Below are 12,997 nucleotides of genomic sequence, written 5' to 3'. Positions count from 1 at the left end.
CCTGGAAGGGGAGGGGAGCAATGAGCAGCAGCAGTGACCGCGCCCGGGAATACTGTCCAAAACAGCAATTCAAATCTGCTGAAACAGCTACAAAAGCAACATGCTTCGACGAAGCTAGTAAAGAGAGACACAGACTCTGATGCCACTTCAGCTCCACTTAAGGATTTTAACGGAGGGATTGCTAACCAAGACAACATTGATAGAGCCATTGCAGTGTATGTGCTAGAATACATGCAGGCTATTTCTACAGTGGAGTCACCCGCTTTCAGGCAGCTAATTAGCATGATACCGGCGTCAAACAGCAAATGGCATGGAAAACATGTTCCAAGTACCTGGACAGTGGTACATAAACATGGAAAGTGAGCTAAAGAAAACACTCCAAACTCTGCCTCTGCTCATCATTCATCATTGAAGGTACACACTCTGTCAATTCTCTTATATACTCTTTCATTCTAGAGTGTTTGATTATCACATCACTCTAAATGTATAGACTATAAAGTTCACAAGCATAAAGAGGGATCCTAGTGGGCCAGGGCAATCTTTCCTTATCTCTAAACTAAAACTGGGGAAATGTGTAGTGTTCTGGGCTTCAGTACAGTGTTGATCTCCTGAATACATGATTTTTTTCCCGAATTCCTTGAGAAAAAAAATGCCTGGTTAGGCTTTGTGTATGTCATGTGTGCCTTCCTTGGGTGAAGCCAGGTTTACAGCTATGCTGTTATTATGCTGTTTGTTACTTATGTATATGTTGCAGTTATTTAAAATAGTTTTGTCAATTTGTTCTGGCCTGAAATAAATTGGCCCTTTGAAACATATCTTTGTCTTTGTGTGTTGTATGTAGACCACATTGCTTTCTGAGTTCAGTGATGCAAATGCATGTCAAGTTGATCAACAGATTGTATTATTCTCCAGTGGAATAACAGTACTGAAATTAAGGCTAAAAGGGCATTAATGGGAGCCTTAAAAAAAAGAAGAAAAAAAAGTAACTAGTTACTTTTCACAGTAACGCATTACTTTTTGGTGTAAGTAACTGAGTTACTTTTGAAATAAAGTAACTAGTAACTGGTTTTCAGTGACTAACCCAACACTGGTATTAACATCATAAAAAAGAAACTGTTCAAGCAGCACAGAATTACATGACATAAATAAAATAGAAAACAGAGAATGTATACATAAAATAGAAAAATATTTCTGCATAAAATAAATGACATAGCTGTGCAAATAATACAAAATGTATCAAAATCAGATAAAAAATACATTTGCAGGCAGGCACTTTTTAATACCCAGCTACTGTCTTGTTCTAAAACACCGATGAAAATGAAATGTAGCATTTAGACAGACTATACATCCCATGTCTGCCAAAGTCATGTGTTCTTAAATGTGTATTCCACGTCTTCCAGTTTTGATTTGGGCTTACATAAATGTTTTGGGCATTGTTTTATCCTGACATGTGGCCACATTTGGGTGGCCCATTGTGGGTTTCCTGGATGTTGTCTAAATCGCTAAAAGAAAAATCAGAGGAATAGAATCCCTCCGCTATCTTCCACTGTTTTTTTTTAATATAGTGTTGTTGTGTCTAAAGGCCTGGAGCCGCTCTGCGGGCAGTGCAAGCAAAGTTCAACTCCCAGGTGTTGAGGGAAGGAGGTCAGGGCGTCCATCACTGAGGTGTCCTTGGGGGATGTTTTCAGAACAGCCTTCTTCTGTTTTGAGCAGCGTCAAGGCCATTCGAGGGAGTCAAATCGTAGATTAGGATTGTTTTTCCATGCGAGCAGACATTTCTATGGCTTGTCTGTGACATTAGCACTCAATACATTAACATATTTAACCAACATGTGACATTAGCCCTCAATACAAGAGACTGCAGATCAACTGGTCTAAAAGGGGGGTCTGGAGGGGTTATTAGATGACCACAGATGATGCACTAGCTGTTCAAAGTCGGGACCCGGGGTGGACCACTCCTCTGTGCATCAGTTAGGGACGTCTCTGTGCTGCTGACCTGTCTCCACTCAAGATGATCCCCTGCTGGCCCCACTATGGACTGGACTCTCACACTATTAACTAGATCCACTCGACGCCTATTGCACCGATTAATATAATATTTAATCATCATGTGACATTAGCACTCAATACATTAATATAATAATTAACCATCATGTGATATTAGCACTCAATAATATTTAACAGTATCACCCCTTTATGAAAAGGTAACTCGGAGGAAAACTACAAAGAAACCAAATTAAAAATACATGTTGACGAAAGTTGTCAGATATGAACATAGGAAGAAATATTTCAGCAGTAAAAATATGCTAAGGTCAAAAATCGTTTGATTAGACAGAAGAAAAAAGTTTAGATGAAAGAAATAAGTCATTTGTTGGAGTTTTTATTGTCAATATTCAATATGAACCAGTCCTGCTATTTAATTGAATTCCATCTTCTCTTCAAAGCAAACATTAAAAAATTATAATGTTTACTTCTTCACCAACTGGATAACGTCCTCATCCTCCATCACGTGGTCCTTGCCCACCTTCTGAGGATTGTGTTTCACAGACGATCCCCACACCAGCGCACTGAAAAGAAAGCAAGGTTGGTGTTCACATCAATCACCTAGTGAACAACAAACCACTATGACAGGGTTAGGCCAGCCTCCTCTCCCGAGAGGATTCCTAATGCTCAGCAGCACTAATGTGTCGGCTGATTGATGAGCACATCGAGACCTCAGCCAAGCCTCAGATACATCCTATCTCTGCAGGGTCCCAGCACAAATATACTTCCTATGTCTGCAGGGTCCCAGCACAAATTTATCTCCTACGTCTGCAGGGTCCCAGCACAAATGTACCTCCTACGTCTGCAGGGTCCCAGCACAAATATACTTCATACGTCTGCAGAGTCCCAGCACAAATATACTTCCTACGTCTGCAGGGTTCCAGCACAAATATACTTCCTACATCTGCAGGGTCCCAGCAAAAATATACGTCCTACGTCTGCAGGGTCGCAGCACAAATATACTTCTTCCGTCTGCAGGGTCCCAACACAAAGATACTCCCTATCTCTGCAGGGTCCCAGCACAAATATACATCCTACGTCTGCAGGGTCGCAGCACAAAGATACTTCCTATGTCTGCAGGGTCCCACCACATAAATACTTCCTACATCTGCAGGGTCCCAGCACAAATATACTTCCTACGTCTGCATGGTCCTAGCACAAATATACTTCCTACGTCTGCAAAGTCCCAGCACAAATATGCTTCCTATGTCTGCAGGGTCCCAGCACAAATATACTTCCTACATCTGCAGGGTCCCAGCACGAATATATGTCCTCCGTCTGCAGGGTCCCAGCACAAATATACTTTCTACATCATCAGGGTCCGAGCACAAATATACTTATTACGTCATCAGGGTCCCAGCACAAATATAATTCCTACATCTGCAGGGTCCCAGCACAAAGATACTTCCTACGTCTGCAGGGTCGCAGCACAAATATACTTCCTACGTCTGCAGGGTCCCAGCACAAATATACTTCTTACGTCTGCAGGGTCCCAGCACAAATATACTTCCTACATCTGCAGGGTCCAAGCACAACTATACTTCCTCAGTCTGCAGGGTCCCAGCACAAAGATACTTCTTACGTCTGCAGGGTCCCAGCACAAAGATTCTTCCTACGTCTGCAGCGTCCCAGCACAAAGATACTCCCTACCTCTGCAGGGTCCCAGCACAAATATACTTCGTATGTCTGCAGGCTCCCAGCACAAATATACATCCTACGTCTGCAGGGTCCCAGCACAAATATACTTCTTACGTCTGCAGGGTCCCAGCACAAATATACTTCCTACATCTGCAGGGTCCAAGCACAACTATACTTCCTCCGTCTGCAGGGTCCCAGCACAAAGATACTTCCTACGTCTGCAGGGTCCGAGCACAAAGATACTTCCTACGTCTGCAGCGTCCCAGCACAAATATACTTCCTCCATCTGCAGGGTCCCAGCACAAATATACTTCCTACGTCTGCATGGTCCTAGCACAAATATAATTCCTACGTCTGCAGGGTCCCAGCACAAATATAATTCCTACATCTGCAGGGTCCCAGCACAAATATACTTCCTACATCTGGAGGGTCCCAGCACAAATATAGTTCTTACATCTGCAGGGTCCCAGCACAAATATAATTCCTACATCTGCAGGGTCCCAGCACAAATATACTTCCTACATCTGCGGGGTCCCAGCACAAAGATACTTCTTAAGTCTGCAGGGTCCCAGCACAAAGATACTTCCTACGTCTGCAGGGTCCCAGCACAACTATAATTCCTACATCTGCAGGGTCCCAGCACAAATATACTTCCTACATCTGCAGGGTCCCAGCACAAATATAGTTCTTACATCTGCAGGGTCCCAGCACAAAGATACTTCCTACGTCTGCAGGGTCCCAGCACAAATATACTTCCTAAAAGGGACAAGCGGTAGAAAATGGATGGATGGATGGACGTCTGCAGGGTCCCAGCTAGGGCTGGGCGATATATCGATATACTTGATATATCGCGGATTTGTCCATCTATCCATCTTCTTCCGCTTATTCGAGGTCGGGTCGCGGGGGCAGCAGGCTAAGCAGGGGTTTGTCTCTGTGCGATATAGAAAATGACTATATCGTGATATTCGAGTATACGTTCTCATGCAGTTGCTTTTAGCTGCAGGCATTACACTTCAGGCTCTTCTCACTCTTTCTTGTCTCTCCTTCTCACAGAGACTTAAACAAGCGCACCTTCTTACATACGTCACATACGTATACGCCATCGCTGAGCAGAGAGGTAGCAGCATGGCTAAAGTTAGCTGTGGTGCGAGTAGTAATACGAGAGAAAGAAGGTGCATATCTGGTAACAAATGAAGTAAGAATGAATTCCTAAGAAAAACAGCACGGGGTCTGGCGGTGGTTTGGCTTCAAGTGGGAATATGTCAAACAGACAACCGTAATTTGTCAAGTGTGGGGCGAAAGCGTTGCTACGAAAAGTAGCATTACTGCTGATCAGCAGTAATGCTACTTTTCGTAGCGGGTGACTTTTCAAATGATGCTACATATTTGTAGCATCATTTGAAAAGTCACCCGCTAGAGAATGAAGAGTGCTTACTCCGCATGTCAACATGTCCGTTCGGTGCCACACCAACAAAATGCCGAGGCAACCATTTCCACATCAACACCGTATGAAAAAATTGTCCACGACAAAAGGAGATAACGTCCGCCGGTACCTACCACATAGCGAAGGACGTACACACTCCTATTATGCAGCTAATTTTTATTTGACAGTTATTGAAATATCTTGTGTGACATCATGCACAGAAGTGCACTTTATTTGTTTTAAACTATTGTAGTGGCATTCTGTACAAAAACTGCACTTTAATTAAGTGTTGTTTTGATATGTCTTCTTGAGGACATCATGCACAAAAGTGCATGATGCACAAATATACTTCCTACGTCTGCAGGGTCCCAGCACAAATATAATTCCTACGTCTGCAGGGTCCCAGCACAAATATACTTCCTACATCTGCAGGGTCCCAGCACAAATATACTTCCTACATCTGCAGGGTCCCAGCACAAATATACTTCCTACATCTGCAGAGTCCCAGCACCAATATAATTCCTACATCTGCAGGGTCCCAGCACAAATATACTTCCTACGTCTGCAGGGTCCCAGCACAAATATACTTCCTACGTCTACAGGGACCCAGCACAAAGATACATTCTATTTAATCTATTCCTTCTATTTAATTGATCATTTCTATTTAATATATTCCTCCTATTTAGTCTATCCTTTAATTTAATATATTATTTCTATTTTATCTATTTCTTCTATTTTATATATTCCTTCTATTTAATCATTATCATTTATTTTTAATCTGTTCCTTTTATTAACCTTGTCCTACTATTTAATCTATCCTTTTTATTTAATATATTCTTCCCATTTAATCTATTCTTTCTTTTTAATATATTCATATTTACTCTATCCTATTTAGTCTATTCTTTTATATATTTTTTTCTGTTTAATCTATCCATTCTATTTCATCTATTAGTTATATTTATTATTTGTATTTTCTCTATTCTTTCTATCTAATCTATTCTGTCTATTTTATCTATTCCTTCTATTTCCTATATTATTTCTATATCTATTTGTTCCACTCGATTTCATCTATCTAATCATCATTCCACATGGAGAATGAAAGATCTTCTGTATACGCACTACTTTAACTCTTTGATGAGGTTCTTGTGGATCTTCAGGCAGAAGTCCTCCACGGCAGTGTGCTGGTCAGGAAGAACCACAGGAGAGGTGTAGTCTGGAAGCTGACCCTTGGGTTTGGTGTAGCTGCAAATGAAGGTCACACCTTAAGATTTTGGCCGTGAAGCAGAGCAACATCATCTGCTGGCACTCTTACATGCGCACGAGTTGCAGGTAGTCCCACATCTTCTCCAGCAAGTCATCAAAGTTCCAGCGGTGGTGAGCCGAGATGGGCACACAGTGCGGGACCTTGTAGATGACGTCCAGCTCCTCGATGGAAATCTGGTCAATTTTGTTGAGCACGTAAATGCAGGGGATGTAAACACTGTAGGAACAGTCCGGTCAGTGTCAACACAAGCTTTTCATTCTAATTAGGTCAGCGCGTGGCCACGACCACTGACAACCACTAAAGAATGGTCCGCCGTGGCTCTGGGTCTTACCGATTCCCCTCCACCACATCGATGAGGTCATCGGCTGTGGAGTCGCTGCGGAGGGTGATGTCAGCGTTGTGGATCTTATACTCAGACAAGATGGTCTTCACCGTGTCAGCGTCCAGCTCCGTTTGTGCACACTGCAGCCGGACAGAGCATAAGGAAGATGAGCAGTGTAGAGAGAAGCCACTAGGGGGGCAGCATTGTGTTGGACATACAGTGGCCGTGAAGTTGATGCCACCTTTGTCCTTCTTCTTATAGCCAATGTTGGGAGGCTGCTTATTCAGTCTGATGCCGAAGCCCTCAAGCTCGTGTTCTATCAGCTTCTTGTGCAGCAGAGGCTTCAGCACGTCCAGCACGATCAGGATGAGGTTGCACGTTCGAGCAACTACAACACACAAATGATAACAGGGTCTCTGCAGGTTTCAACATGTCAAATTTAAGACTTAAGACTTTTTAAGACTATCTCGAAAATAATTTAAGAACATTTCTCATCCATCCAGACAATAAATACAATGACAAAGTACAATCAGAGGTCCAGAATGAATTTTAAGTACAGTATTTTTCGGACTATAAGTCGCAGTTTTTTTCAGTTTGGCCGGGCTCCAGTGCGACTTATATATGTTTTTTCCTTCTTTATTATGCATTTTCGGCAGGTGCGACTTATACTCCGGTGCGACTTATACTCCGAAAAATACGGTATATGAATTAATTAAAGACAACGCATCCCAGCTACAACTGGGTTCTATGAACACAGATACAACTGTATCTACGACAGATACTGCAATACAAAATAGTCTCTCTCTTTTTGATGAAATAACATTAGAGGAACTATTACAGCGTGTAAGTGGGATAAAACAAACAACATGTTTACTTGACCCACTTCCTGGGAAACTTATCAAGGAGCTTTTTGTATTATTAGGTCCATCAGTGCTAAATATTATAAACTTATCACTTTCCTCTGGCACTGTTCCCCTAGCATTCAAGAAAGCGGTTATTCATCCTCTGCTCAAAAGACCTAACCTCGATCCTGACCTCATGGTAAACTACCGACCGGTGTCCCACCTTCCCTTTATTTCGAAAATCTTCGAAAAAATTGTCGCACAGCAGCTAAATGAACACTTAGTGTCTAACAATCTCTGTGAACCTTTTCAATCCGGTTTCATGGCAAATCACTCCACGGAGACAGCCCTCGCAAAAATGACTAATGATCTACTGCTAACGATGGATTCTGATGCGTCATCTATGTTGCTGCTTCTTGATCTTAGCGCTGCTTTCGATACCGTCGATCATAATATTTTATTAGAGCGTATCAAAACACGTATTGGTATGTCAGACTTAGCTTTGTCGTGGTTTAACTCTTATCTTACTGACAGGATGCAATGCGTCTCCCATAATAATGTGACCTCGGACTACGTTAAGGTAACGTGCGGAGTTCCTCAGGGTTCGGTTCTTGGCCCTGCACTCTTTAATTATTACATGCTGCCGCTAGGCGACATCATACGCAAATACGGTGTTAGCTTTCATTGTTATGCTGATGACACCCAACTCTACATGCCCCTAAAGCTGACCAACACGCCGGATTGTAGTCAGCTGGAGGCGTGTCTTAATGAAATTAAACAATGGATGTCCGCTAACTTCTTGCAACTCAACGCCAAGAAAACGGAAATGCTGATTATCGGTCCTGCTAAACACCGACATTTATTTAATAATACCACCTTAACATTTGACAACCAAACAATTACACAAGGCGAATCAGTAAAGAATCTGGGTATTATCTTCGACCCAACTCTCTCGTTTGAATCACACATTAAGAGTGTTACTAAAACGGCCTTCTTTCATCTCCGTAATATCGCTAAAATTTGTTCTATTTTATCCACTAGCGACGCTGAGATCATTATTCATGCGTTCGTTACGTCTCGTCTCGACTACTGTAACGTATTATTTTCGGGTCTCCCTATGTCTAGCATTAAAAAATTACAGTTGGTACAAAATGCGGCTGCTAGACTTTTGACAAGAACAAGAAAGTTTGATCATATTACGCCTATACTGGCTCACCTGCACTGGCTTCCTGTGCACTTAAGATGTGACTTTAAGGTTTTACTACTTACGTATAAAATACTACACGGTCTAGCTCCGTCCTATCTTGTCGATTGCATTGTACCATATGTCCCGGCAAGAAATCTGCGTTCAAAGAACTCCGGCTTATTAGTGATTCCCAGAGCCCAAAAAAAGTCTGCGGGCTATAGAGCGTTTTCTATTCGGGCTCCAGTACTATGGAATGCCCTCCCGGTAACAATTAGAGATGCTACCTCAGTAGAAGCATTTAAGTCCCATCTTAAAACTCATTTGTATACTCTAGCCTTTAAATAGCCCCCCTGTTAGACCAGTTGATCTGCCGTTTCTTTTCTTTTCTCCTCTGCTCCCCTTTTCCTTGAGGGGGGGGGGCACAGGTCCGGTGGCCATGGATGAAGTGCTGGCTGTCCAGAGTCGGGACCCGGGGTGGACCGCTCGCCTGTGCATCGGCTGGGAACATCTCTGCGCTGCTGACCCGTCTCCGCTCGGGATGGTGTCCTGCTGGCCCCACTATGGACTGGACTCTTACTATTATGTTGGATCCACTATGGACTGGACTCTCACAATATTATGTCAGACCCACTCGACATCCATTGCTTTCGGTCTCCCCTAGAGGGGGGGGGTTACCCACATATGCGGTCCTCTCCAAGGTTTCTCATAGTCATTCACATCGACGTCCCACTGGGGTGAGTTTTCCTTGCCCGTATGTGGGCTTTGTACCGAGGATATCGTTGTGGCTTGTGCAGCCCTTTGAGACACTTGTGATTTAGGGCTATATAAATAAAGATTGATTGATTGATTGATAATTCACTGCTCTTTCACATTGGAAAACAAAATGGTTAAACTAACTAAAACACCGGAAGCTTCTCTAGTGTAAACTAATTGAAAAAAATATTAGCAAACATCATAACAACCAATTTTCAGATTTGTCATAGAAGTGGTTTCTTGCAAAAGGTGTAGTGTGCTTCATATCAAGTGTTTTTATGTAACATCAACATCAGCAATGGTAGAGGAAAGCACAACAATAAAAGGGACGGCTAGCATCTCCGCTAAAGCTAAATGGTTAACTTTGGTAATGTTTTTTTTTGGCTGTCAGACTTGTCAGCAAACCGATAAAACATCTACAGTACTGCACAAAGTTGTGAAAAACAGTGTTGCAGACAGTGATTGTCTAAAAAGAAGGAAGGCGATTATGGTTTGCAAGCCTCAGCTCAGCTGTGCTCAGCTCATTTTGTATCTGGTGTGTATGGATACATTTTTACCTGTTTTTCGTGACTTTTTTGATTACCGTATTTTTCGGACTATAAGTCGCAAGAGCGACTTATGTGTGAAATTATTAACACATTACCGTAAAATATCAAATATTATTATTTAGCTCATTCACGTAAGAGACTAGACGTATAAGATTTCATGGGATTTAGCGATTAGGAGTGACAGATTGCTTGGTAAACATATAGCATGTTCTATATATTATAGTTATTTGAATGACTCTTACCATAATATGTTACGTTAACATACCAGGCACGTTCTCAGTTGGTTATTTATGCCTCATATAATGTACACTTATTCAGCCTGTTGTTCACTATTCTTTATTTATTTTAAATTGCCTTTCAAATGTCTATTCTTGGTGTTGGGTTTTATCAAATAAATTTCCCCCAAAAATGCGACTTATACTCCAGTGCGACTTATATATGTTTTTTTCCTTCTTTATTGTGCATTTTCGGCAGGTGCGACTTATACTCCGGTGCGACTTATACTCCGAAAAATACAGTACATATTGCTAACACACAAGGATTAGTTTTCATTTAGGCAATACAACATAACATTACCAAATCTCCATTGCTTTCCTCACCCCACAATAAGAGAAGTGTAAACACTAAAGCGGCAACCGCTTTTAATGTCGGTTGCTGTACGAACTTGGAGAAAAGATTAGGCATGAGAAGCTGACCTGAAATTATTGGAACAAATAATAGAAATAATAAGAGAATTATGTTTTTTTTTATATAGTTTTACTGCTGAGTACACTACTACCACGGAGAAATTAGACGTGCTTACTGTATGTAATAGTATGATTTCCCTACTAAACATCTCATATTGATCTCCTTCGGCAATTGGCGCCAGTTAACCCGCATAACACTCCTTTGGGGGGGGTTACTTTTATCTTTGTAAAGTTGTGCAAGTGTTTGTGGCCTTTCAGCATCTTTAACACAAACTTATCCCAGATTTTTTACTTTTACATTATCATTCCATTCACTTTCACCGCCATGTTTACAAACGCTTTCCTCCTTGTTAGCTGCACATCTGGGTACTAAACACTTCATACGTTTCCATATACCGGCTTCATGCATTATATATTCGTTCAGGAGACACAAATCGTTGAACTTTTATTTTGCAAGTAATTTGGCTTTGCTGTGGGATTTCGTTAAGTTAAATCCGCAGCTATGCTAACTAAGCTGTCAACACACAGCTGCGCGCGCACAGCAATAGCTGGTGGTGTTCGATAAATTCTGACCGGGCAGCACAGTTAGTTCCGCTGTGTAGTTACGTTATAGCGTCCTCAAAAATCCAAACATTTCAAAGAGACTGAAGTTTATGCATGTTTTAAATAAAATATTTAAAGACCTTTCAAAATCGTATTTAAGACCTTTTATGAGATTATAGGAGCATTTTAGAAATTTTAAGGCCTTAAATTGAAATTATTACCTACCAAAACTCCACACTTCTTTATATGGTCATAGAATATATAGGCGCTTACTTGTAAATTACACTTCCTTATATGGTCATGGAATATATAAGTGCTTACTTGTAAATTACACATCCTTATATGGTCATAGAATATACAAGTGCTTCCTTGTAAATTACACTTCCTTATATGGTCATAGAATATACAAGTGCTTACTTGTAAAATTACACTTCCTTATATGGTCATGAAATATAATAAATGCTTACTTGTAAATTACACCTCCTTATATGGTCATAGAATATACAAGTGCTTGCTTGTAAATAGGGTTGAACGGTATATCGGTACTAAAAAAGTATCGCGATACTAATTGATTGAAATCGGTACTACACTGCATTTGAAAAGTACCGTTCTTTCATCTGCGGCGGTGACTACAGAGACGCATGATGTTGAGTGTCAAAACGCACACACAAAGTGCATACAAGCAATAACATCTTGGAGAGGAAGAATGGCAAAAAAATGACAATTCTACTGGTTAATAAAGAGGGTGCGTGATGCACAATATGGAGGTATTTGGGCAAACTAACAATAAAGGTGAGGCTTTAAACAAGAAAGCGCAGCGTTTCAAGTGTTGCTTTAAAACACACCTGGCTAAATGTCGCAATTAATATTACCACCTTTGCTTTCAACTTAGGTAAACATTTAAATAATAAACATTCAAATCTGCACAGGGAGTTTAAATAGTGATAATGCCGCCGATTTGTGACAATCTGCTTTATTATTACCGGTAGTTTTGCAGGACACAACCAGACCCGTTCATTCTTCTACTAAGTAGTGCAGCACTACCTCTCTCTCTGTCTTTACCCGCCCAGTGAGTGCACCAACTTCACTAAGCCAACACTTTGCCATTCTCTTAAAGACACACACTACTCTCATAACCAGCTCCTCTTTTGTACACATGTAGATATGTAGATGCACGCACAAAGTCGCTTGGATTGATGCCAAATATTAGCGCAGTTAAGACGTCAACTAATGCAAGTGAAATGACTGGCTTATCTATGTAAATGTATCCATAGTTTTGTTTTTAGTACTTACTAATAATTGTATTTTTCTTAAAGCACAGACCAGGAGTGGCAACCATAAATCATGAAGCATTTAATATAATGTCAATAAAGTTTTTTATTATATACTAACCTAATCCTTGATTATGGCAGACTATATGTAATATGGAAAATTGTAAGTTTTTGTTTGAGTGCAACAAGAAAAACTAAATGTGTGCAGTGCCCTTTAATTTATATTTTAACCTTCTAAAATTGTTCTTTGAGTGTAATAGGAAACTTATGTTTATTGTATTGTAAGATTTTCTGTTAAAATAAAGCCAATGTTGAGATTTTTGTTGTTCCCTTTATTTTGAAAAGTATTGGAAAGTATCGATATACATTTTGGTCCTGGTACCAAATTATTGGTATTTGGACAACCCTACTTGTAAATTACACTTCCTTATATGGTCATGGAATATATAAATGCTTACTTGTAAATTACACTTCCTTT

The 12,997-nt window shown here is 40.8% G+C and overlaps 1 protein-coding gene across 1 annotated transcript in view; it reads right to left on the bottom strand.

The window, feature by feature from the left end:
* Positions 1–2,364: 2,364 nt before the first annotated feature.
* The window catches only part of drg1 (developmentally regulated GTP binding protein 1), a 47,086-nt gene continuing 36,453 nt past the window's right edge, over positions 2,365–12,997 (bottom strand). Inside the window, exons 5-9 of the mRNA XM_061931739.1 lie at positions 6,909–7,078; positions 6,700–6,830; positions 6,417–6,584; positions 6,224–6,346; positions 2,365–2,567 (exon numbers count right to left, since the gene is read on the bottom strand). Coding sequence (XP_061787723.1) covers positions 2,468–2,567; positions 6,224–6,346; positions 6,417–6,584; positions 6,700–6,830; positions 6,909–7,078 — 692 coding nt within the window. The 3' untranslated portion in view covers positions 2,365–2,467. The remainder of the gene's footprint in view (positions 2,568–6,223; positions 6,347–6,416; positions 6,585–6,699; positions 6,831–6,908; positions 7,079–12,997) is intronic.

The sequence above is a fragment of the Nerophis lumbriciformis genome, linkage group LG39, assembly GCF_033978685.3.
Source record: "Nerophis lumbriciformis linkage group LG39, RoL_Nlum_v2.1, whole genome shotgun sequence".
Lineage (NCBI taxonomy): Eukaryota > Metazoa > Chordata > Actinopteri > Syngnathiformes > Syngnathidae > Nerophis > Nerophis lumbriciformis.
The sequence above is the reverse complement of the archived record's forward strand: the minus strand, read 5'-3'. Positions and strand labels throughout refer to the sequence as shown.